The sequence below is a fragment of the Hypanus sabinus genome, chromosome 3 (genome assembly GCF_030144855.1).
Source record: "Hypanus sabinus isolate sHypSab1 chromosome 3, sHypSab1.hap1, whole genome shotgun sequence".
NCBI lineage: Eukaryota > Metazoa > Chordata > Chondrichthyes > Myliobatiformes > Dasyatidae > Hypanus > Hypanus sabinus.
In genome coordinates this window covers 119039995-119067359 of record NC_082708.1, presented here as the reverse complement: position 1 = coordinate 119067359, position 27365 = coordinate 119039995, and the positions used below count along the sequence as shown (strand labels likewise).

General features: G+C 42.3%; 1 protein-coding gene across 3 annotated transcripts in view; it reads left to right on the top strand.

Moving 5' to 3' along the window:
• Nucleotides 1-27365, top strand: part of nr3c2 (nuclear receptor subfamily 3, group C, member 2) — a 482067-nt gene that overhangs the window by 228674 nt on the left and 226028 nt on the right. For all 3 annotated transcript variants that reach the window (XM_059965018.1, XM_059965017.1, XM_059965019.1), the window contains one exon: nt 19024-19172. In XM_059965018.1, coding sequence (XP_059821001.1) covers nt 19024-19172 — 149 coding nt within the window. The remainder of the gene's footprint in view (nt 1-19023; nt 19173-27365) is intronic.

Here is a 27365-nt window from a genome sequence, read left to right as displayed (position 1 = left end):
AGGGATCGGCTTTGGGACCCTTGCCTTCCTTATTTTTTATAAATGACCTGGATGAGAAAGTGGAAGGGAGGGTTAGTAGGTTTGCAGATGACAAAAAGGCTGGTGGTGTTGTAGATCTTGTAGAAGGTTGGTGTATGTTACAGTGAGCTGTTGATAGGATGCATTGTTGGGCTGAGAAAGTGGCTGGCAAAATTCCGTCTGGAAAAGTGTGAAGTGATGCACACTGGGAGGTGGAACTTGAAGGCAGAGTACAAGGGAGGGTTCTTAGCAGTGTGGAAGCACAGCAGGGTCTTGGTGCCCGTGTCTAATTTGCCATGCAAGTTGATAGGGTAATTAAGAAGGCAAATGGAGTCTGTTGGTCTATATTAATCATGGGATTAAATTGAAGAGTTGTGAGGTAATGTTATACTTTCATAAAACTGGTTACACCACACTTGGAATATTGTGTTCAGTTTTGGTTGCGTCATTCCAAGAAGCATTAGAGAGGATGTAGAGGAGGTTTCCCACTTGCTGCCTGATTAGAGAATAGGTCTTATGAGGAAAGGTTGGGTTCTCTTTGGAGCAAAGGAGCATGAGAGGTGACTTGATACGGGTATATAAGATGGTTAGAGGCATATATAAAGTGGTCTGCCAGAGACGTTGTCCCAGGGTGGAAGTGGTTAATACTTCACAATTTTCCAGACAGAATTCTGTCAGCCGCTTTCTCAGCCCAACAAGGCATCCTATCAGCAGCTCATTGTAACATACAACAACCTTCTACACAATCTACAACACCACCCTGGGGGATATAATATTATGGTGACTGGAGGGAAGTATAGGTGGGATATCAGAGGTTTTTTTTGTACAGACAGTGTTAGGTGCGTAGAACATACTGTCAGAGGTGGTGATCAAACCAGATATATTTCAGACATTTAAAAGACTCTTAGATAAGCACAAGATGAAAGAAAAATGGAGGGCAGTGGGGAGGGAAGGGATGGAAGTGTAAGAGGTCAGCACAACATCGTGGGCTGGGAGGCCAATACTAAGTTGTACTGCTCTATGTTCTATAACATAGTGAATCTGTAATGAGTAAAAAACTTTGTATGTCACACTCCACTCACTCAGTCAGAAACATCAGATGCCTAAGCTACGCATCGCTCTCTTGTTCCCAGTATACTGGACCTGGACCTCAGAGGCCAGTTTATTTGTCAAGCGCAGAGGCAGACAAACCAAGCTGATTTTGGAAAAACTTGGTCCCCCATCTCTATGCTGTAGTCCTATCTATTTACATTCATCCCATTTACCTACATCTGGTCCACAATTTTCTATGCTGTGGCAATTTAGGTACTTCCTTGATGCTTTTTAAATGTCATGAGTATCTGCTCCCACCATCTCTCAGGCAGTGCATTTCAGACTCCAGCAACTCCCTGTGATCCCTCTGAGCCTCCTATCTCTCACCTTAAACCTATCCCCTCTTGACTTTGAGCTACATAGTCTTATTTCTTCCTGCTTTCACTTCCATTCCCCACTATAGCGTAGCAATTAGTCAGCGAGACGCCATTACAGTTTGGCTGTTGGAGTTTGGAGCTCCATTCTGTAAGGAGCGCGTGTGTCCTCCCCGTGGAGCGCTTGGGTTTTCTTTGGGTGCTCCAGTTTCCTCTCACAATCCAAAGGTGTACCAATTAGTAGGTCAATTGGCCATTATAAATTGCCCCTTGATTAGGTTATGGTTAAATCGGGAGGTTGTCCAGAGTTGTTGGGCAGTGTGGTTCAAAAGGCTGTTGGAGCCTACTCCATGCTGTATCTCTAAATAACTAAAAGAAAATAAAAAGACTGCACCATAGATTGTCAGTGAAACTATGAATGGCACTGATCTAGCAAGTAAAACATTAATTCTGTCTCCAGAGGCTGTCAAGAAGCCCAAAAGGTCTGCAGGTAAATATAGATACTGAAAGATATAATTATTGAATGGAATATGTAATTTAAGACTTTGAAAAGGGCAAACAACTGAAAACGGTCAATTAATAGAAAGTGTAATATCGCAAAGGCTGAGTATTTTAAGCTTTGTTCATTTTTTCATTTGAATGAGAAAGGGAAAACGGATCTTTACCTGCAATGTCACACAAACCATGCAGACTTAATGTAAAAATAGAGGCATAACTGGTGTAATTAATTCAATAAAACCTTTAAAAACAGCCAATTATTGTGTTTGGAATACTTACAAGCTAATGTAATAATTGTTGTGTTATTGATCTAACTTTTAATGCAAGATTGAAACACAAATTGACTTACATTTTTAATAACATAAAAACCTTTTCACACATTATCTTTTAAATTTTTTATTTCTGTTCATGATGTGGAACTGAACACAGCTCACCTGCTTGTTTCAAATGAAATTGAAACAAGCAGGTGAGCTGTGGATTATGTTAATACATACTTGAGCTTTCTCATTAAGGCATTGTTGGAAATAACACCTAAGCTGCTGTCTATATTTGTCCTAACTGTAAGCATTTTTCATAACAGTAATTGAACCAATTAGAATAGATGAACTGAAATCACTGTGTTAATTAGAAAAAACAGTATTACGTTAACAGACTGTTGCAGATTGCCATCTTCTGTAATCTGTAAGTGTTTACTTTTGCATGTAGAGCATTGCTTCAGGTGGAAACTGCCTTGTTATTGAGCAAACTTCTCAAGTTGTGACTTGTGTACTGTGGAGAGGGTCTGGAATCATCTGAAGTGGGAGTCATAGACAAGTAACTGAAAATGTAGTGGTTTTCAGATGTGTGATGGTTTGAATTTTACCATGCATGACATTATTTTCCAGAAGATGGGATATTTGCACCTCATTGTAATTGACGATGAAATACAAATTGATAAATAGTATTTCAGGAGATTTTACAACTGCAGAGACTCCAACCCCACCACCAGTAAACTAACTAACGTGTGAGCTGGGCAGTAGTGATGGTTGACAAACTATCAAGCCTTTCAGAAATCCAATGGTCATGCAGAGATCAGTTGTTAAGTCTTGGAGTCTGTAAGCAAATCTGGGAGTTGAGACAATATTAAGATTTGAATCAATAGCTTGTGCAGTTGCCATTCAGTCAGCCGACACCTAATCACATTGTGGACTGGATGGTTTTGGTGCCTGTGGAAAATTTTGTATTATGCCATTTATTTCACAGCCCAGCATTGACATGGACAGTCGACCGAGAAAGATGTATAGTAACTAGCTGGTCTTGTTGATAAGCTGACGTAAATTAATGTCTCCAGGTAACTGTCTGGTTGCCATTCCCAGCTTGGTGATATTAGTTACATCAATCATTGTTCCCCAGTGGGACTCCTGGCTTATAAAATGTATTTTTAAAAGTATTTGTTGCAAAGTTATGGATGGCACTGGCACAGCCTTTATTTATTTGCTGATTCCAAGTGGCTATGTCAGAGTTAATCTGCCGGTGTCTATATTTATAAAATGCAATAGGGGATTAGTGTCAAAGAAATAAAAACAAACTTAAAAAGACAAAACTGATGACTCAATTTATTTGTATTTTGTAATAACTGATGCGTATCAATAATTTCTGAGGGTAGTTGGCAAATGCCACCTTTGTTGTGTTTTGTGATCTTTGCACGGGTGCTTTTATGATGTACCTCTGGTTCTGATCTATTCTTTAAGTTTCCATTTCATACACAGGTTTGAAGTTAAAAGCTTCAAAGTATATTAAGAGAAGACCATGTCCATATGGATGAGTCTCACAGATAGATACAGCATGGCCATGGCCTTTGGCCCACTGAGTCTGAGCTGTTCATCAAGAACACACTTATGCTAATCCCATTTTGTTTTCGCCATGCTGCCATCATTTGCCCAGATCCTGCTACTTACCCACACACTCAAGGCACACTCAGTTGGCCAGTTAGTTACCTTCCAACCCACGCATCTTTCGAATGTGGGAGGAAACCGAAGTACTCAGGAGAAACTTTTGCTGTTATAGGGAGGCCTTGCAGGCTCCACCTAGAACTAGTAGTCATGGTCAAACTGTAAGGGAGCAGCTCTGTTAGCTGCCCTGCTGGGCCACCCTACTTGTAAAGGCATCAGTGGTATTAGCTCTTGCTCTTTAAAAGAAAAAAACATGCAGATTAAAGATCTATTGCTAAGTCCAAGTCTACTTTGGGTTTGGAAGATGAAGGGGACCAGTGAAGGAGATGTGTGAGAGCAGATGCATCAAGGAAAAGGGGGAACAGGATGTAATAGTAGAAGCTAGTAAGTCAGGAGTTCAGGGAGAAGAGCTTGGGGGTGGGGGAGATACAACAGATTTTTAAAATCCAACATGCAACCATTTCTCGGACTGTTACTGTTAAATTACTTCCAGGCACCATGAGGGGGAGTTTATTCTGGACGATATCCACGCTATAATCCAGATCATACAAACTCGTAATTGAAAGGGAGATCCAGAGAATGTGAAGGCAACATAGAAGGAAGAGAGAGATTAAGCAACTTGCTGTGGGAGGGATAGAAATTGAAAATATGACCTTTCAGTTCATTCCTCAGAAACTCAATAGCAACATTTTCTCAAATAAACACAATTACAATAGCTACAATGAATGAGGCACGTGAGTCTCATCTTGAGAATGGGAGTTTTATTTCAGTTTCAAAAGCCTTTGGTTGTAATTATGCTCATTACTCCTTGATCTGAACCAATTCTTCTGAAATCCAGAGAGTATATGCTGAGAGGAAAACACTACCTTTTGAATAATTTCTTGGTCATTAAATTTGTGCAGTATTTTTGTGGGTTACTTATTAGGGAAAATTTTTAAAAATTGTTTGTTGAAGAATAGGTAAAACTGCGGTTTGACTTATTTACAATTGCTAACTATTATATAGCCAGATTTATAAGAAATAATTGAGATTAGTAGACAGTTTTGAATGAACAGCTGTGCTGTTCTGTGTTAAAAATATCGGTTAAAAAAAGGTTAGTTGGAATTACTATGACTGAAACATAGCAAATTTCTTTTTAATTGAAATAATTAATTTAGATTCCCACATTACCCACAATTCTGGGTGGTGTAATTTTGTAACTGCCTTCTATGGCTTTTGAAGAGTTGCTACTATGACGGACATTTTAATTTCCCACTCATTTTTGGATGGCTTATTCTAGTTAAGGAGCTTATGAAGCATTTGAAATTGGAATCTACAGCGGAAGATCAGGTAGATTCAGATTTGACCATATCTAATTCCTAGTTTGGCTATGCACAATTTGTGTAAATGATACATAGGTTGTACACTTCTCTAGTAATTTTTGCCAAACAATCCAGTCTGCTTGAACCCAGAGATTCTGCAAGTAGGTTGTTAGATGCAAAACTCCAAAGTGCAGATGTGTGTCACAATAAAACATCAATCTTTATTGGCTATTGGCTATCTGTGTGGTTACTTTTAGCAATACATAGGCAAGATAATTGATACAGTTATTCATAACCCATGAGGTCTCTGTACCTTCTTTCAAAGCATGTTGCGGCTTTTTAAAGATGAGGTATCAACTAAACGTTCCACTCCCTGTGTACTAGTTATGAAAGATATCTTGCTGCATGTGCGTCTCGTTCACAGTCTGGTTACAAAGGCGCAGGTGTTCTCAGGAAAAAAAATAGAAACCTCATACACAGCATTCTAAGCTGTAATTCTTTTCCAGAATATAAAGTTAATATTCAGCATCTCCGTGGAAGAATGCCAGTTAGCTAAAATGGAATAAAGCAACCATTACATTTCTAATGTTCACTAGATATAAATAAATAGTTTCTCTCATTTCTTTAATTTGCTTTGGATTCAGTTTGACTTCAGGTACAGGTTAGGATTGATACAGGTACCTGTATCACCACTTGATTAAACTCACACCAGTCACTTGTTTTAAGTGGACTCGGCTGAATCAGCAGATAATGAAAAGACATATCAGGTCATCCACATCACCAAATGTCTTTACTTGATGTTACAATGGATGTTTGATGAGTATGACCTCTTTTCTTTCTAAGTTCAAAGTTCAAAGTATTTTTTTTAATCAAAGTACATATATATGTCACCATATACAACAATAGGATTCATTTTCTTGACGGTATACTCAACAAATCTATAGAATGGTAATTATAACAGTTTCAATGAAAGACCGCCCAACTAGGGCATTCAAGCTGGATGAACTCAGCAGGTTGGGCAGTTTCCGTTGAAATGAGCAGTCAACGTTTCGGGCCGATCTCAGCCCGAAACGTTGACTGCTGAGTCCGGACGAAGGGTCTCAGCCCGAAACGTTGACTGCTGTGTCCGGACGAAGGGTCTCAGCCCGAAACGTTGACTGCTGAGTCCGGACGAAGGGTCTCAGCCCGAAACGTTGACTGCTGAGTTCTGACGAAGGGTCTCAGCCCGAAACGTTGACTGCTGTGTCCTGACGAAGGGTCTCAGCCCGAAACGTTGACTGCTGAGTCCGGACGAAGGGTCTCAGCCCGAAACGTTGACTGCTGAGTTCTGACGAAGGGTCTCAGCCCGAAACGTTGACTGCTGTGTCCTGACGAAGGGTCTCAGCCCGAAACGTTGACTGCTGAGTCCGGACGAAGGGTCTCAGCCCGAAACGTTGACTGCTGAGTCCGGACGAAGGGTCTCAGCCCGAAACGTTGACTGCTGTGTCCGGACGAAGGGTCTCAGCCCGAAACGTTGACTGCTGAGTCCGGACGAAGGGTCTCAGCCCGAAACGTTGACTGCTGAGTCCGGACGAAGGGTCTCAGCCCGAAACGTTGACTGCTGAGTCCGGACGAAGGGTCTCAGCCCGAAACGTTGACTGCTGAGTCCGGACGAAGGGTCTCAGCCCGAAACGTTGACTGCTGAGTCCGGACGAAGGGTCTCAGCCCGAAACGTTGACTGCTGAGTCCGGACGAAGGGTCTCAGCCCGAAACGTTGACTGCTGAGTCCGGACGAAGGGTCTCAGCCCGAAACGTTGACTGCTGAGTCCGGACGAAGGGTCTCAGCCTGAAACGTTGACTGCTGAGTCCTGACGAAGGGTCTCAGCCCGAAACGTTGACTGCTGAGTCCGGACGAAGGGTCTCAGCCCGAAACATTGACTGCTGAGTCCGGACGAAGGGTCTCAGCCCGAAACGTTGACTGCTGAGTCCGGACGAAGGGTCTCAGCCCGAAACGTTGACTGCTGAGTCCGGACGAAGGGTCTCAGCCCGAAACGTTGACTGCTGAGTCCTAACGAAGGGTCTCAGCCCGAAACGTTGACTGCTGAGTCCTGACGAAGGGTCTCAGCCCGAAACGTTGACTGCTGAGTCCTAACGAAGGGTCTCAGCCCGAAACGTTGACTGCTGAGTCCGGACGAAGGGTCTCAGCCCAAAACGTTGACTGCTGAGTCCTGACGAAGGGTCTCAGCCCGAAACGTTGACTGCTGAGTTCTGACGAAGGGCCTCGACCCGAAACGTTTACTGCTGAGTCCTGACGAAGGGTCTCAGCCCGAAACGTTGACTGCTGAGTCCGGACGAAGGGTCTCGACCCGAAACGTTGACTGCTGTGTCCGGACGGAGGGTCTCGACCCGAAACGTTGACTGCTGTGTCCGGACGAAGGGTCTCAGCCCGAAACGTTGACTGCTGTGTCCGGACGAAGGGTCTCAGCCCGAAACGTTGACTGCTGAGTTCGGACGAAGGGTCTCAGCCCGAAACGTTGACTGCTGAGTTCGGACGAAGGGTCTCAGCCCGAAACGTTGACTGCTGAGTCCGGACGAAGGGTCTCAGCCTGAAACGTTGACTGCTGAGTTCTGACGAAGGGCCTCGACCCGAAACGTTTACTGCTGAGTCCGGACGAAGGGTCTCAGCCCGAAACGTTGACTGCTGAGTCCGGACGAAGGGTCTCAGCCCGAAACGTTGACTGCTGAGTCCGGACGAAGGGTCTCAGCCCGAAACGTTGACTGCTGTGTCCGGACGGAGGGTCTCGCAACGAAGCATTGACTGCTGTGTCCTGACGAAGGGTCTCGACCCGAAACGTTGACTGCTGAGTCCGGACGAAGGGGCTCAGCCCGAAACGTTGACTGCTGTGTCCGGACGAAGGGTCTCAGCCCGAAACGTTGACTGCTGAGTCCGGACGAAGGGTCTCAGCCCGAAACGTTGACTGCTGAGTCCGGACGAAGGGTCTCAGCCCGAAACGTTGACTGCTGAGTCCGGACGGAGGGTCTCAGCCCGAAACGTTGACTGCTGAGTCCGGACGAAGGGTCTCAGCCCGAAACGTTGACTGCTGAGTCCGGACGAAGGGTCTCAGCCCGAAACGTTGACTGCTGAGTCCGGACAAAGGGTCTCAGCCCGAAACGTTGACTGCTGAGTCCTGACAAAACGTTGACTGCTCATTTCAACGGATGCTGCCCGACCTGCTGAGTTCATCCAGTTTGTTTGTACGTGTTGATTTGACCGCAGCATCTGTAGTGTAATTTGTGTTTAGGTCATTCAATACTGATGAAGGGAAATATGTCTGTTCCCTCCTGTGCTCTCAGTGAATAACATTTAGGAATAATTAATCTTTGAATGGAGCACAGTAGTTCTTTGTGATTACAGCATTACTACATCATATTTCTACCACCCAAGCAGCTTCAATATTGAATGTATTCCTGTTGGTCTTGGTCTGCCCATTTACTAGGCCGTGTATTTCAGTAGGATTTTTCCATTTGCTTTCAGGTCTTCTGTAGATGGTCCAAATTATTTTTACTGTTGGTGCATAGGATGTGATTGAATGATTTACTAAAATAGGTTGAGGTACAAAATAGTAAAGTTGATGATACTTGAGTTTTCACAATTTCTCCAGCTCTTTTGTTTGCTTCTTTATTTAGAGTAACTGATCTGAAAATTTCAAACAACTTTAAAAACAAATCCAAGAAAATGGCTCAGGGCCGAGCTGCGGCTATATTGCACTCGTCTCAAAGATCCGTGTATGAAAACAGTGAGAAGAACTAATTTGTTCAGAGTAAATTTAAAAAATAACATTCTATTTATAAAGGCTCAAATTACTTAATTGTGCCCTGTTTTGGAAGACTGGGGGACTGTAGGGTTTATAGCAGTGTGGAGTCACACAAAATAGTATCTATACCAAGCAATCCCCCTTTTCTAGCACTTAGCTCCTAGTCACCTAGGGCTTGTTGATCCAAGTACCGTTGAGTTACATTGACTCCATCACCATCTCAGGCAGTGCATTCTAAATTCCAAACACCATCTATTTAAAAAAAAATCCACAAATCCTCTCTACATCTCCTGCCCCTTAACTTAAACCAAAATTCTCTGGTTTAATGCAGTTTTACTTATCAAAATTTATTTATTTATTATTTCCCAACCTCTATCACTCATGTACACTTTAATCAGGTACCTCAACCTTCTCTGCTCAAGGGAAAACAACCCCAGCTTAGCTTGTCTCTCCTCAAAACTGAAAGACTCCAACCCAGGCAGCATCCTCATGAATCTCTTCTGTCAAGTCGTCAAGTCAAGTCACTTTTATTGTCATTTTGACCATAACTGCTATGTACAGTCCATAGTAAAAATGAGACAATGTTTTTCAGGACTATGGTGTTATATGACACAGTTCAAAAACTAGACTGAGCTACGTAAAAAACAACACAGAGAAAAAACCCAACTACACTAGACTACAGACCTACCCAGGACTGCATAAAGTGCACAAAACAGTGCAGGCATTACAATAAATAATAAACAGGACAGTAGGGCAAGGTGTCAGTCCAGGCTCTGGATATTGAGGAGTCTGATAGCTTGGGAGAAGAAACTGTTACATAGTCTGGCCGTGAGAGCCTGAATACTTCAGAGCCTTTAAGAGATTATATGAGGGGTGCGTGGGGTCCTTCATAATGCTGTTTACCTTGTGGATGCAGCGTGTAGTGTAAATGTCCATGATGGGGGGAAGAGAGACCCTGATGATCTTCTCAGCTGACCTCACTATCCACTGCAGGGTCTTGTGATCCGAGATGGTGCAATTCCCAATCCAGGCAGTGATGCAGCTGCTCAGGATGCTCTCAATACAACCCCTGCAGAATGTGATGAGGATGGAGGGGGGGGGGGAGATGGACTTTCCTCAGCCTTCGCAGCAAGTAGAGACGCTGCTGGACTTTCTTTGCTATGGAGTTGGTGTTGAGGGACCAGGTGGGATTCTCCGCCAGGTGAACACCAAGAAATTTGGTGCTCGTAACGATCTCCACCGAGGAGCCGTCGATGTTCAGTGGGGAGTGGTCGCTCCATACCCTTCTGAAGTCAACAACCATCTCTTTTGTTTTGTTCACATTCAGAGACAGGTTGTTGGCTCTGCACCAGTCCGTTAGCCACTGCACCTCCTCTCTAAGCTCTAAGCTGACGTCATTCTTGCTGATGAGACCCACCATGGTCATGTCATTGGCGAACTTGATGATGTGGTTCCAGCTGTGTGTTGCAGCACAGTCGTGGGGCAGCAGAGTGAACAGCAGTGGACTGAGCACGCAGCCCGGGGAGCCCCCGTGCTCAGTGTGATGGTGTTGGAGATGTTGCTCCCGATCTGGACTGACTGAGATCTCCCAGTCAGGAAGTCTAGGATCCAGCTGCAGAGGGAGGTGTTCGGGCCCAGTAGGCTCAGCTTTCCAGGGATGATTGTGTTGAATGCTGAACTGAAGTCTATGAACAGCATCCGAACGTATGTGTCTTTTTTGTCCAGGTGGGTTAGGGCCAGGTGGAGAGTGATGGCAATGGCGTCGTCTGTTGAGCGGTTGGGACGGTACGCAAACTGCAGGGGGTCCACTGAAAGGGGCAGCAGGATCTTGATATGCCTCATGACGAGCCTGTCGAAACACTTCATGATGATGGATTTGAGTGCAATGGGATGGTAGTCATTTAGGCAGGACACTGAAGACCTCTTTGGCACGAGGATGATGGTGGCGGCCTTGAAGCACGTTGGAACGGGGAGTGAAGGTTGTGAAGTCAAACTGCACAGGGAGATGTTGAAGATGTCAGTGAGAACATCAGTTCGTTCTTCAGTGCAGTAATGCCTTCCTTGTAATATGGCAAGTGTGAACTACACATACAGTAGCCTCTCAGCCGTGGCTTAACCGATGTTCTATAAAGTCAAAACCTCTCTGATCTAATTTTCTATGGCCCAGCTAATGAATGTAAGTATCCTGTATGTCTTTTTTCATTATCTTATTTAATTATGCTATCAATATCGACGTTTTTAGATTGTAAATCACGTTGCCTTTGTTCAGTACTCCCTGGAGCCCAGGCATTCATTGTCTTGTTGAAGTAAGGAAATCATTTCATTTTCACTCCCAGTGGTTTCCGACAACCTCAAATCTGAATGCTTGAAATCACAGTGAGCAAAATGGTTAAGAATTGCCTTACTGCTTATTTCACATCAACGAGCAATAACAAAAAGCTGTTCTTGAACACAGGCACATATGACACTATTTAAGAACTGTTCGCATGTGTAATTTCCACATTGGCATTAGTTAGATGCATGCACTTGGCAATAGTCTCCTGCCTCAGATAAGTGGGATTGTTTCCCAAATAAACAAAGCAAATCCTGGCTATTTTCTGGATTACTTTTTGTTCTTTAAAAGTTATCCCAAATAAGCCCAATTAACTGGAATCTGCTGTATTTGATTGATCCATGCCTTTCCAAGTGTAGATTTTTCTATACTTTGTTCAGAATTTTTTCCAGTAGCTTCTCTACCACTGATGGGCAGATTCTCAGGTTTGTAATTGCCTGGTTTATTCCTGCTACCCTTCTTGAATAAAGGTACCACGTTTACTGACCTCCAGTCATACAACACCTCCTCTTTGAGTGGTGAAGATTTAATAAACTCCGCTAGAGACTCAGCAATCTCCTCCCTCCTTCCTCCTCCCGAACAGCCTGTGATCCCTCATACATAAACCCCAGAGATTTATCCACCCTAAACCCACTATGACTTACTCCTTTTTTTGTGGAATCGTGGTAACTAGTTTGGTGCTTAGCATTTTGGAATGCTGCTGAAATTCTCCTTGTTATCAAACTGAATCAGCTTAAGAACGTCCTTGCTGTGAATTGGGTGGAGCTTATTTTGGTTTCCAGTTGGTGCAGTGAAGAAACATGAGTGACATGCTTGCATGTTCTTCCAGTGAAAGTCGTTCCACCTACCTCAAGCTTCAGTTTCTCTACCATATCTTTTGTTTAACTTGCTGATTTAATGATATCAGCTGGTATAATGTTATTCGTATAGTAAGGACTTCTACAAAATTAAAAATAAAACTATTTTGCTCTGCAATTTGTTCATATTTTATCTGGGTGTCGTGGGCATCAGTGACAGTGTAACAATTAAAATATGATATTTGATGTTCCAAAATTTGATAGTGACAGACGCTGATATTTGTTTGCATTATTTTGCAGTGTGAGAACGAGAATGCTCTGTTAGCAGAGGTTTTTGGTAAAAGTTACCATTGTTAAAATGTTGCATATTTTCTGATCAAGTCCTCTTGAAGGGTCTCGGCCCAAAACGTCGACTGTGTGCACGCTTCCATAGATACGGCCTGGTCTGCTGAGTTCCTCCAGCCCTGTGTGTGTGTTGCTTTGGATTTCCAGCATCTGCAGATTTTCTCGTGTTTGTTATGCATATTTTACTTGCTCAGTAGTTCCTGGAGACACTGGCCAAGTAATTCCTGTGGTTCTGGAGAAAATGTAATTGGTGTTGGAGAAAATATAATCGGAAACACTGAAAAATGATTGAAAGCAAACCCTTAGGCACTATAAGTTATTATTGTAAACTTCCATTGTTTTTATAAAAACATCTATAATTATAAATTAGATGCTTACTGTCAATCTTACTCTACAGGGAAACATCATTTTCTTTATTTCTTTTGTAATGCCTTAAGATCTAAGACGGTAATCCAGTGACGCACTTATATTTTGTCAGCAATGTGGAACTGGTTATGTACAGAAAAGAAATAACATGATATTACTGGATGTGGGCATCACTGACATGGCCAGGCATTTAAAGTCAAACTCCACTTGTCCTAATTAAAGTGATTTGAATCCGTTTATTATTCAGTATATTCCTATACTGTCATTATTCTACCCAATTGGATTACTACTATAATGCATTAATTATAACTAGTTAAGTACAGGGTAGTGATTAATCGGTGCTCTGATTTTAACAAATCAGTCCTCACTGTTTTAATAGACATTAACTAATAATACTATTCTTTTAAAGTGAGAGGTTTGTGACAAGAAACACATCATATTTCATATGAGCATTTGTAAAACAACTGATGTTTTAGTGTTGACAAATTCTATGAACGGAGAGGATTTATCTGAAAACCCTTTCAAAAATCAAAGATCTTTTAAATTTTTTTTACAGTAAATTGATGTTATTTTAAGTCAGTATGCACTTCTGCACACAGCATTAGTACAAAGCATCAGTGATACAAATTGATAGGTTAATAGCTCAAGTAATGTGCTGTTTAACCAAACAGTGGCATTTTGTTTCCAACTCAAGGAAGGCAAGAGCAGTCTATGAAAAGATTACAGCACCTGAATGTAGGATAATGAACAGACTAAAGTGCTTGAAAACAGCTATGAATTCAGATGGTTTCATCAAGTTTTTAAACAAAAAGACCCACTGCACAGAGTACAAGCTAGGCATGTACCTGTAAGAAGGAAGGGTGAGGTGGCAAGGTAAGGGAACCTTGGATATCAAGAGAGGCGGTGAATTTAGTCAAGAAGAAAAGGGAAGCTGAATTCAAACAGAGCCTTTGAGGATTATAAAGAAACTAGAAAAGATCTCGAGAAGGGAATTAGGAGAGTCAGGAGAGGCCATGAAATGTCCTTGACAAGTAAGATTAAAGGGGATCCCAAGGCATTCTATACATACATCAAAAGCAAGAGGATTAACTAGGAAGAGGGTAAGAGCACTGAAGGATAAAAGAGGGAATATGTGCTTAGAGGCAGAGGGTGTGGTTGAGGTCCTAAATGAGTATATTGCATCAGTATTTACCAAGGAGAAAGACATGAGATCTGTATGAAGCATGCATTTTGCAGGGCATTTAGAGAAGAGGAAGTAGGTAGTGCTGGGTCTCTTAAAGAACATTAAGATGGATAGGTCCCAGGTTCTGATGGGATACACACCAGACAGAGACAAGAGATCGGATAGTGTTCTCTCTAGCCACAGGTGAAATCTCAGTGGACTGGCAAGAGGCACGTGTTCCATAATTCAAGAAGGGAACCAGAGATAATCTTGGAAAATATAGACCAATAAGTCTCACATCTGTGGGAAGTTACTGGAGAGAACTCTTAGTGATAAGATTTATGAGCATTTGAAAAACCATGGCCTAAGTAGGGGCAGTCAGCTTGGCTTTGTGCAGGGCAAGTTGTGTTTTACTAACTTGACTGGGGTTTTTTTTGAAGAGATGATGAAGGTGATTGATGAATGTAGAGATGTAGATGTTGTCTGTATGGATTTTAGTAAAGCGTTTGGTAAGTTCTTTATGGAAGGCTCCTCCAGAAGATTAAAAAACATAGGATCCACAGTGAATTTGCTGTTTGGATTCAGAATTGGCTTGCCCATGGAAGACAGAGTGTAATGGTCAATCAGTCTTACTCTGGCCGAAGGTCAATGACTGGAGTTGTTGTGCAGGGATCCATACTGTTTAAGATACATATAAATTACCCAGATGAAAACATAAGTGGGTAGGTTAGTAGGTTTGCAGACATTATGAAGATCGGTGGTGTTCTGGATAGTGAAGAAGATTGGCAAAGAATACAGTGGGATACAAATCCATTATAAATATGGACAGAGAAATAGCAGATGTACAATAGTTTTCCCAGCCAAGCGTGAAGTATTGCTCTTTGGGAAATAAAATATTGAGACAGTACATTGTTAGTGGCAAGACTCATAACAGCGTCTGGAATGGGCTGCCTGGAGTGGTGTGAAGGCAAGTAGGATAGAGGCTTTCATGAGACTCGTAGGCAGGCACGTGAAGGTGCTGGAAATGGAAGGATAAGACCATTTTGTAGGCAGAAAGGATTAATTTAGTTGGGCATTTGATTACTAATTTAATTAGTTCAGCACAACATTGTGGGCCCAGGGGCTTGTTTCTGTTCCACGTTTTTCTGGGTTCTAATACTTGATTACTTTATCAACAAGCTGGATCTTTCTGAACCCAGTTCACCATCCAGAATCCCCACCTTCATACCCACACGTGCAAAGATGCAAAGGGCTAACCTCATTCACGGTGGAGTTAGGGAGCAGTGAATAGGCCTCAAAACATTCTGACAGGATTTAAAAGAAGACAAAACCTCAAACTAGAAGTGTGGGAATGGAGTGGGGTGGAACTATGGTTACAGTCAAAGCCTGTAAATGATTTAGAATTTTTAAATGATTCTGGAATCTTTAACTTTGTGTAAATAGTTCAGAAAGTTAAAAGGTAATAGAGACTTTAAAACTGCAATGGTTTATTTCATGTTAATTGAAATTCTTTTAAATACTTAAAGAATAATTGAAAACCATTAAACTGAAGTAAAATTATTGGAAAGGATACTTCTTTCCTTTGTCCCTTAATCTGTTACCAAACTCTCTTGAAATTAATGAGGTCTGCAATTTCACATCAGGGTTGGTCAGGTATAAAATCAGAGAGGTGATTCCCCATCATAATGTAGGGAAAACTCTTTCCAATTAAGCCCTGTCATTAGCCTACACTCAGAGTCCACGTACAAAGTAGAAAGATCGAAACCACTAATTGTCTGCATATATAAGTGGGCTGTGTATAATGAATTATTGTTGTGTAGGTGGTTTCATCCTTCAGTATTGGCGCAGAATGGAGAGTTGCAATGTTTCAAAGCATCGCATTTAATGTCACACTGCAGCAAGTAGTCTTGCTGTTAGAACAGCTCCCTTAGGAACCACCAGTCACAGATAGAAAGATTGCTTCCGGGATCACTTTGAATTGTGTTGCCTTCTCAAACCATTCTCTGCCCTGGATATCACCTCAAAAACGACACTGAGACAGATATTCAGGCTCGAGCCAGTGGGAGCTATTCTGGCAGAAAGATTTTTCCTTGTACTGTAGTTGTGGAGTTATTGTGGTTGACTTAATCCTATTTGAAGATAACTCTGCTGGCCTGCTTTGTGTGTTCTGGAAGTAACCAATGGTCAGCAGAGTCCCTCTGTAGAAATGCTTGCACACTATATTGAATTTAATCAGTGAGAACTGTAGAAACAGTAAGAGCAAGAATAAATGGGTTTAAATAAGATTTAAATAAGTGTCAAATCTTTAACACTTATCCGGAGTTGTATCCAATTTTCTAAGCCTGCAAGACATATGTTTTTTATTTTGTACTTCTAATACTTACAGTGTTGTGCAAAAGTTTGGGCACCCCTGGTCAAAATTTCTGTCACTGTGAATAGTTAAGTGAGTAGAAGATGAACTGATCTCCAAGAGTCATAAAGTTAAAGAAGAAACATTCTTTTCAATATTTTAAGAAGATTAGTGTATTGTTTTTGTTTTGTACAATTTTAGAGTGAAAAAAAGGAAAGGAGCACGATGAAAAAGTTTGGGCACCCCAAGAGATTTGAGCTCTCAGATAACTTTTATCAAGGTCTCAGACCTTAATTAGCTTGTTAGGGCTATGGCTTGTTCATAGTCATAATTAGGAATGGCCAGGTGATGCAAATTTCAAAGCTTTATAAATACCCTGACTCCTCAAACCTTGTCCCAACAATCAGCAGCCATGGGCTCCTCTAAGCAGCTGCCTAGCACTCTGAAAATTTAAATAAATGATGCCCACAAAGCAGGAGAAGGCTATAAAAAGATAGCAAAGAGTTTTTAGGTTGCTGTTTCCTCAATTTGTAATGTAATTAAAAAATGGTAGTTAACAGGAATAGTAGAGGTCAAGTTGAGGTCTGGAAGACCAAGAAAAATTTCCGAGAGAACTGCTAATAGGATTGCTGGAAAGGCAAATCAAAACCCCTGTTTGACTGCAAAAGACCTCCAGGAAGATTTAGCAGACTCTGGAGTGGTGGTGCACTGTTCTACTGTCCAGTGACACCTGCACAAATATGACCTTCATGGAAGAGTCATCCTCACCACAAAATTCAGCATCAGAAGTTTGCAAAGGAACATCTAAACAAGTCTGATGCATTTTGGAAACAAGTCCTGTGGACTAATGAAGTTAAAATAGAACTTTTTGGCCACAATGAGCAAAGGTATGTTTGGAGAAAAAAGGGTGCAGAATTTCATGAGAAGAACACCTCTCCAACTGTTAAGCACAGGGGTGGATCAATCATGCTTTGGGCTGTATTGCAGCCAGTGGCACTGGGAACATTTCATTGGTAGAGGGAAGAATGAATTCAATTAAGTATCAGCAAATTCGGAAAGCAAACATCACACCGTCTGTAAAAAAGCTGAAGATGAAAAGAGGATGGCTTCTACAACAGGATAATTATCCTAAACACACCTCAAAATCCACAATGGACTACCTCAAGAGGCGCAAGCTGAAAGTTTTGCCATGGCCCTCACAGTCCCTAGACCTAAACACTATCGAAAATCTGTGGATAGACCTCAAAAGAGCAGTGCATGCAAGACAGCCCAAGAATCTCACAGAACTAGAAGCCTTTTACAAGGAAGAATGGCCGAAAATCCCCCAAACAAGAATTGAAGGACTCGTAGCTGGCTACAGAAAGTGTTAACACGAGCAAATCTGCAGATGCTGGAAATTCAAACAACAACACACACAAAATGCTGGTGGAACACAGCAGGCCAGGTAGCATCTATAGGGAGAAGCGCTGTCGACGTTTCGGGCCGAGACCCTTCGTCAGGACTAACTGAAAGGAAGGATAGTAAGAGATTTGAAAGTAGTGGGGGGAGGGGGAAATGCGAAATGATAGGAGAAGACTGGACGGGGTGGGATGAAGCTAAGAGCTGGAAAGGTGATTGGCGAAAGTGATACAGAGCTGGAGAAGGGAAAGGATCATGGGATGGGAGGCTTCAGGAGAAAGGAAGGGGAGGGAGCACCAGAGGGAGATGGAGAACAGGCAAACAACTAAATATGTCAGGGATGGGGTAAGAAGGGGAGGAGGGGCATTAACGGAAGTTAGAGAAGTCAATGTTCATGCCATCAGGTTGGAGGCTACCCAGCCGGTATATAAGGTGTTGTTCCTCCAACCTGAGTTTGGATTCATTTTGACAATAGAGGAGGCCATGGATAGACATATCAGAATGAGAATGGGACGTGGAATTAAAATGTGTGGCCACTGGGAGATCCTGCTTTTTCTGGCGGACTGAGCGTAGGTGTTCAGCAAAACGGTCTCTCAGTCTGCATTGGGTCTCACCAAGGGGGTGTTACTAAGTACTGACCATGCAGGGTGCCCAAACCTTTGCTTTGGGCCCTTTTCCTTTTTTGTTATTTTGAAACTATGAAAGAAGAAAATTTAAAAGGTAACTTTTGGAAGTCAGGACATCTTTTATTTTCTTAGTTATTCACAGTAACAGAAATTTTGACCAGGCCTGCCCAAACTTTTGCATGCCACTGTATAAGGATACAGCTAATTTAAGACATATTAAAAGATGTTTTGTTTTGTGGCAAGCTCTTTCAACCAAGACAGAATAACAGGTTATTCAACTGCCACTAATAGGTAATAAGGTTGTAAGGTTATTTGCTGCAACGTGATTTTCAGAAAAATAATTGTCAGTGAATTGCTGTTGTTCCTGACACAATGAATGATAATCCATATAAACTTGTACCTCATATAACCCTGAAACTTGTAATAGGTACCTTTTTTGACTCCTATTGGTGTGGTGAGCTTTGATGGTGACTATCTCCATCATGTTCAGGGGTTGCAACATCTCCTAAAGTAAACCAGGAAGTTTAAGAATCGTGACCCAAAACTGTTTCAAAGTTGACAGATGTTTCCTTATGATCTGAAATGGTTTTGCTTGTTCTTGTACCATTTTGACTTTAGCTAGCTGGTACGAGTCCATCATGTCTGTGAAAAGAGATTCATAGCATCCTTCTAACATTGGAAATTTCCCATCTTTTTCAGCTCCCCTATTAGACTGGATCGAAGTTGCTCATCGGTGACCACAACGCCTTTGAAGGTCTGTTTGGTTTGTGCAGATGAGGCATCAGGATGTCATTACGGTGTCCTTACCTGCGGTAGTTGCAAAGTTTTCTTCAAAAGAGCTGTAGAAGGTAAGTGTCCCTTTCCAAGTCTGATTTCCTTTAGTTAACTTCATCAGCCAATGCACTGTACCTCTAATTTTAATTTATGTGCGGTGAATAACACCATGCTGCAATTGATACACAATTCGATAAGTAGCCGTGCTTTCCCATAAAGCTCTCTGAAGGCTCTCTGCTTTGGGGCACATAAGGGTTCATTTTAAAGTGAGAAAAAAACACAATTTAGTTTTAATCTTGTTTAATTTCTTCCTGCTGTGGAACACCTTTAGTCCCTTCAAAGTGTGGCCCAAGGTGCTCAATTCCTCATATGATGTCACACACATTTCTTTGGAGGTCTCTATCCATTTCAGTTATTTAATTATTGTACCCTGCAGCTTTGATGTTTCGTGCCAGTCAATGTGTTGATGCATTTACTAACAAGATGAAAAACCTTCCTAGGTCCAGTATTCGTAATGATTTTTTTTTGGCAGCAAGTGAGCTGATGTTTCCTTCCCCATTTAGCAGAGCAGGGAAAACAAATTCTGTGCAAGCAGTGATGAACCTAGGTGTAGGTCTCTCGTCAACACCATTCAGCTCTCACTAATTATGTCAGAAGATAATATAAAATTTAGATTACTAATAATTCCTTTAAACTTAAACTTGGATGTTAAAAGTAGTTCAGTATACCTCTTGATTTTTCTGTTTGGCTTTGTATCAATTACATTAATCCTCTCAGTGAAGCCAGCAAGCTGAGGTCAAGGCTAGCAATCTTTAGTCTGCATTCCCATGCCTTTTCTTGCTCAGTATCACTGACAGAGAGTTTCCTATTAGTTGTAGCGGGGGTGGGGAGAGGAGTTGGGGACTTGGGGGGAGGAGCTAGGGCATTGTCTGCCCACCAGCATGTCCCATGTGGTACCAAGAAACCATGAGAGACAAAAGAGAAAACTGCTGGCTTTCAATGAACCCAATGTTTCTTTGCAGCTGAGATGTAATTATAGTTCTATCAGTGCAAGTGCTTATTTCTCTGGTTATTTATGATGAAGTATGATTCTGTCTGTACTACGCTATTGATTCAAGAGTATTTCCTTGTTGACTTTGTGGCAATCTCATTCCTTACAGCCACTTATATAGTGGGGTGTTTCATAAAAATAAATGGTATACAGATTCCATGGGGCTTGTGGATATGGTAGATGTTGTTCATCATTTTTAGAATGATTTTGTTTGCCTGTGATGTTTTCTTGGCAAAACTCCAGGTGACAAAAACTCTTTTGGCAAATGTTTGAGACTTGTGCATCAGATTCCAGTGGTGTCCGTAGGTCTAATAGTGACTGCTTGTACAGATGTAAAACTTTCCTTTATCTAGTGTGATGCTACACAGATGTATGCAAAAAAACATGGTTGCACTGTTATTGCATTCTTCAATGTGAGCCCATCTTCAACCACAAAAAATTCCTGAGAACTAACTCTGTGGCCTTGATACTTACATCAAAAGCCAGGCATCACAACTAGTTAATGTATTTTTTTTTCACCCCATGTAGTTTAATTCAGAATGAATGACAATTTTGGCTTATTCACTTTTTAAACCTCAGACAGCCTTAATCAAAATATACTACTGGAACAGGTCTTTGAAAAAACCTTGCTGCCTGTAATTAGCAATGTCACAGGCAATATTGGTCCATTTAGTCTTAGACAGCACTTAAATTTCCTCTGTACCTCACATCTTTGGGGGTTATAGACAATAGACAATAGGTGCATGAGTAGGCCATTTGGCCCTTCTAGCCAGCACTGCCATTCACTGTGATCATGGCTGATCATACACAATCAGTACCCCATTCCTGCCCTCTCCCCATATCCCTTGACCCCACTATCTATAAGAGCTCCATCTAACTCTCTTGAATGCATCCAGAGACTTGGCCTCCACTGCCTTCTGGGGCAGAGCATTCCACATATCCACCACTCTCTGGGAGAAAAAGTTTTTCCGCATCTCTGTTCTAAATGGCCTACCCCTTATTCTTAAACTGTGGCCTCTAGTTCTGGACTCACCCATCAGCAGGAACATGCTTCCTGCCTCCAGTGTGTCCAGTCCCTTAATAATCTTATATGTTTCAATCAGATCCCCTCTCATCCTTCTAAATTCCAGTGTATACAAGCCCAGTTGCTCCAATCTTTCAACATATGACAGTCCTGCCATTCCGGGAATTAACCTTGTGAACCTACGCTGCACTCTCTCAATAGCAAGAATGTTCTTCCTCAAATTTGGAGACCAAAACTGCGCACAATACTCCAGGTGGGGTCTCACCAGGGCCCTGTACAGCTGCAGAAGGACCTCTTTACTCCTATACTCAATTCCTCTTGTTATAAAGGCCAGCATGCCATTAGCTTTCTTCACTGCCTGCTGTACCTGCATGCTTGCTTTCATTGACTGATGTACAAGAACACCTAGATCTTGTTGTACTTCCCCTTTTCCTAACTTGACTCCATTTAGATAGAAATCTGCCTTCCTGTTCTTGCCACCAAAGTGGATAACCTCACATTTATCCACATTAAACTGCATCTGCCATACATTTGCCCACTCACCCAACCTGTCCAAGTCACTCTGCATTCTCATAACATCCTCCTGACAGTTCACACTGCCACCCAGCTTTGTGTCATCGGCAAATTTGCTAATATTACTTTTAATCCCTTCATCTAAGTCATTAATGTATATTGTAAACAGCTGCGGTCCCAGCACCGAACCTTGCAGTACCCCACTGGTCACAGCCTGATATTCCGAAAGGGACCTGTTAATCGCTACTCTTTGTTTCCTGTCAGCCAGCCAATTTTCAATCCGTGTCAGTACTCTGCCCCCAATACCATGTGCCCTAATTTTGCCCACTAATCTCCTATGTGGGACTTTATCAAAAGCTTTCTGGAAGTCCAGGTACACTACATCCACTGGCTCTCTCTCCCTTGTCCATTTTCATAGTTACATCCTCAAAGAACTCCAGAAGATTAGTCAAGCATGTTTTTCCCTTCATAAATGCATGCTGACTCGGACCGATCCTTCTACTGCTATCCAAATGTGTCATAATTTCCTCTTTTATAATTGACTCCAGCATCTTTCCCACCACTGACGTCAGGCTAACCGGTCTATAATTCCCTGTTTTCTCTTTCCCTCCTTTCTTGAAAAGTGGGACAACATTAGCCACCCTCCAATCAGCAGGAACTGTTCCTGAATCTATAGAACATTGGAAAATGATTACCAATGCGTCCATGATTTCTAGAGCCACCTCTTTAAATACCCTGGGATGCAGACCATCAGGTCCCGGGGACTTATCAGCCTTCAGACTCAACAGTCTATCCAACACCGTTTCTTGCCTAATATAAATTTCCTTCAGTTCATCCTTTACCCTAGTTCCTTTGGCCACTATTACATCTGGGTGATTGTTTGTGTCTTCCCTAGTGAAGACAGATCCAAAGTACTGTTCAACTAATCTGCCATTTCCTTGTTCCCCATAATAAATTCACCCGTTTGTCTTCAATGGCCCAATTTTGGTCTTAACTATTTTTTTGCTATTCACATACTTAAAGAAGCTTTTTCCATCCTTCTTTATATTCTTGGCTAGTTTATCTTCGTACCTCATTTTTTCTTGGCATATTGCCTTTTTTGTTATCTTCTGTTGCTCTTTAAAAGCTTCCCAGTCCTCCGGTTTCCTGCTCATCTTTGCTATGTTATACTTCTTCTCTTTTATTTTTATACTGCCCTTTACTTCCCTCAGCCACAGCTGCCCCTTAGGATCTTTCTTCCGCTTTGGAATGAAGCAATCCTGTACTTTCTGCATTATTCCCAGAAATACCTGCCATTGTTGTTCCACTGTCTTCCCTGCTCGGGTATTGTTCCATTAAACTTTGGCCAGCTCCTCCCTCATAGCTCCATAGTTCCCTTTGTTCAACTGTAATACTAACACATCCGATTTTTCCCTTCTCCTTCTCAAATTGTAGGTTAAAACATATCATATTATGGTCACTACCTCCTAATGGTTCCTTTACCTCGAGGTCCCTGATCAAATCCGGTTCATTGCACAACATTAAATCTGGAATTGACTTCTCCCTGGTTGGCTCCAGTACAAGCTGTTCTAAGAATCCATCTCGGAGGCACTCCACAAACTCCCTTTCTTGGGGTCCAGTACCATTCTGATTCTCCCAGTCTACCTGCATGTTGAAATCTCCCATGACAACTGTATCATTACCTTTGCGACATGCCAATTTTAACTCTTCATTCAACTTACACCTTACATCCAGACTGCTGTTTGGGGGCCTGTAGATAACTCCCATTAGGGTCTTTCTACCCTTAGAATTTCTCAGTTCTATCCATACTGACTCTACATCCCCTGATTCTATGTCCCCCCTCGCAAGGGACTGAATATCATTCCTCACCAACAGAGCCACCCCACCCCCTCTGCCAGTCAGTCTGTCCTTTCGATAAGATGTATATCCTTGAATATTCATTTCCCAGGCCCTGTCCGCTTGAAGCCATGTCTCAGTTATTCCCACAACATCGTACTGGCCAATTTCCAACTGAGCCTCAAGCTCATCTACTTTATTCCTTATACTTCGTGCATTCATATATAATACTTTTAATTCATTACTCCCCTCTCCTTTCATATCAATTCCTATTTCACTTGACCATACTTATAATCTCTTCTTGAGCTTTCTACTCCATTGATCCTGTTGTCCTTTTTAACTTATTTTCACTTTCCCTTTAACTCCATCCTTATATTTCCAGTTCATCCCCTCCCCCCACTACTTAGTTTAAACACATCCCTGTTACAATGACAAACCTGTCTGCCAGAATGCTGGTCCCCCGCCTATTAAGGTGCAACCCGTCTCTTTTGTACAATTCATCCCTATGCCAAAACAGATCCCAGTGGTCCAAGAATGTAAATCCTTGCTTCCTGCACCAGTTCCTCAGCCACACATTCAGATCCATTATCTCCCTGTTCCTGCCCTCTCCAGCACGAGGAACTGGAAGCAAACCAGAGATAACCACCCTGGAAGTCCTGCTTTTCAGCCTTCTTCCGAGTTCTCTGAAGTCCCGCTGCAGAATGTCCTTCCTCTTCTTCCCGATGTCATTTGTGCCGACATGCACTACCACTTCTGGCTGTTCACCTTCACCCTTGAGGATTCCCTGCAATCGGTCGGTGATGTCCTGGATCCTAGCACCGGGGAGGCAACACACCATCCTTAAATCTCGCCTGTTGCTGCAGAAACTCCTTTCCGTACCTCTTACTATGGAGTCCCCTACTACCACGGCTCTTCCTGATGTCTGACTCCTCAGCTCTGCTTCTGCAACAATTTTCGGCTCACAGACCTGTCCGCCTCTCAGACTGGCAGTATCTTCTGTCCTGACAGCTTCCAAGAGGATGAACCTGTTTACGAGAAATACATCCCCTGGAGTCTCCTGTACTTAAGCATCCTTTCCTTCCTCATCGTCGCCCCCTTTCTCTCTTCCTGTATCCTCGGTGTAATGACCTCACTGTAGTCCTGTCCAGAAAACTCTCGTTTTCATGGATAAACCTGAGTTACACTAAACCAGGTTAGTGTAATTCTTAAACTTGTGGGACAGATAGGAATAGAGATAGGAAATGTGGTAATTTCTTTGCTTACAATTTCCTACCCTTTGGAATATTGATTGTTTGCACTAATTAACAGTTCGTGTTGGAAAAGAATGTTTTATGAATTTAAATAAGTTATGTCCTGTATTTTTGAGAAACATTTTAATAAACTACAGTCCTTGTAATTTAAATTTGAATATATGTACATTATTTGGATTCATCACTGACAGGCAATCAACCAGTTGTTAAACTCAATGGAATATTGCTGCTTGTGTTCAGCGTTGTGCAACTGAATATTTATTTCTTCTCTGCATTAAATAATTTCTGGGTGGGTTTGCATCTGTAGAGAATTTGACCCACATTTCCAGGTGTTCAGGACACAATTCAATATCAGTAATACACACAAACTGCTGGACGAACTCAACAGGCCAGACAGCATCTGTGGAAAAGAGTAAATAGTCAATGTTTTTGGCCGAAACATAGGTTTACAACTGATGCAGTCTTACTGGGTCTTCACTCAGCCTTGGATCACCTGGACAATAATAATCCCTACGTCAGGCTGCTGTCTATTGATGATAGCTCAGCGTTGAACACAATCATACCCTCAGTTCTAATCAACAAGCTCCAAAACCTGGTCTTCTGTACCTCCCTCTGCAACTTGACTTCCTCACTGGGAGACCACAGGCTGTGCAGATCAGAAATACCACCTCACTAACAATCAACACAGGCACAACTCAAGGAAGTGTGCTTAGCCCACTGCTCCACTCTCTCTACACACACAATTGTGCGGCTAGACACAGCTCAAATGTCATCTGTAAATATGCCAACAACACAACTACTGTTGGCAGAATTTCAGAAGGTGATGAGTAGGTGTACAAGAGCGAGATAGATCAGCTGGTTGAGTGGTGTCACAGCAACAACCTTGCACTCAACTTCAGTAAGACCAAGGAACTAATTGTGGACTTCAGGAAGGGGATGTCGAGGGAACATATACCAGTCCTCATTGAGGGATCAGCAGTGGAAAGGGTAAGCAGTTTCAAGTTCCTGGATGTCAACATGTCTGAAGATCTATCTTGGGCCCAAAATATTGATTCAACTACAAACGAGAGACACCAGAAGCTATATTTCACAAGGTATGTGAGGAAACTTGGTTTGTTGGTAAATTTCTACAGATGTACCACGGAGAGCATACTATCTGGTTGCCTCACCGTCTGGTATGGAGGGGCCACTGCACAGGATCGGAAATGTTGCAGGAAGTTGTGAGCTCAGCCAGCTCCATCATGGGCACTGGCCTCCCCAACATCCAAGACATCTTCAAAAGACTATGCCTCAAAAATGCGGAATGGATCCTTAAGGACCGCCATCACCTAGGACATGCCTTCTTATTGCTATCCTCAAGAAGGAGGTGCAGAAGCCTGGAGAGATGCATTCTACCTTTCAGGAGCAGCTTCTTCCCTTCCACCATTAGATTTCTGCATGGACAATGAATCATAAACGCTACCTCTCCCTGCTTCAATCTGAGGTTGAGTCTTCAGAAGACTAGTGTACTATCATCCTGGTACTAAGAAAAATATGGCAATGCTTTAGTGACTACCAACCTGTAGCTTTGGCATCTAGCATCATGAAGCGTTTTGAGAGCCAGGTCACAACACACATTAACTCCATCCTCCCAAACAACTTCAACCCACTGTATTTCATCTACCACAGCTATAAAAGCCTGAAAGCACGTACCACCAGGCTTAAGGAAAGCTTCTCCCTTGCTGTTATAAGACTGGTGAATGGTTCCCTAGTACAATAAGATGGGCTCTTGACCTCACAATCTACCTTGTTATGCTCTTCCACTTTATTGTCTACCTGCAAAGAACACTACTCTGTAACTAACGCTTTATTGTACCTTCTGTTGTTGGTTTCCCTTGTACTACCTCAATGCACTATTAAATTGAAATAATCTACATATACAAAAACAAGTTTCTCACTTTACATTAGATTAGATTCAACTTTATTGCCATTGTGTTGAGTACAGATACAAAGCCAAATGAAATGCAGTTCGCATCTAACCAGAAATGCAAAGAATACTGTTATTTACAAAATAACTGCAAATAAAAAGTTTTACAGCACACAAATATAAAAGTACTGAGACAGTGCAATATGAGTGCAGTACTGCTTAACGCTGTGATGTGAGGTTCGGCAGGGTCACAGCCTCAGGGAAGAAGCTCTTCCTGTGCCTGCTGGTGCAGGAGCAGAGGCTCCTGTAGTGCCTACCGGACGGGAGGAGAATAAAAAGTCCATGGTTAGGGTGAGATGCATCCTTGATAATGGCTTTTCGCCCTGCCCAGGTAGATGTTCTCAATGGTGGGCAATTGGGTGCCGATAATCCGCTGGGCAGTTTTCACCACACGCTGGACAATAATATGTGACCTGTGGCAATAATAACTCAATTTATAATTTATTACGTGTACACACCAACCACTGCTTAAAGTAGTGAATTGCACGTTCTGACCAATCAGTTGGTAAAGACATTAACCATTTTTTTGCTGCATTGGATTTTTTTCTCTTTTATTTACGGGATGTAGGCGTCACCAGCAAATCCAGTAATCCTGGTCGCCCTTGAGACTAGCTGTAAAATCATATC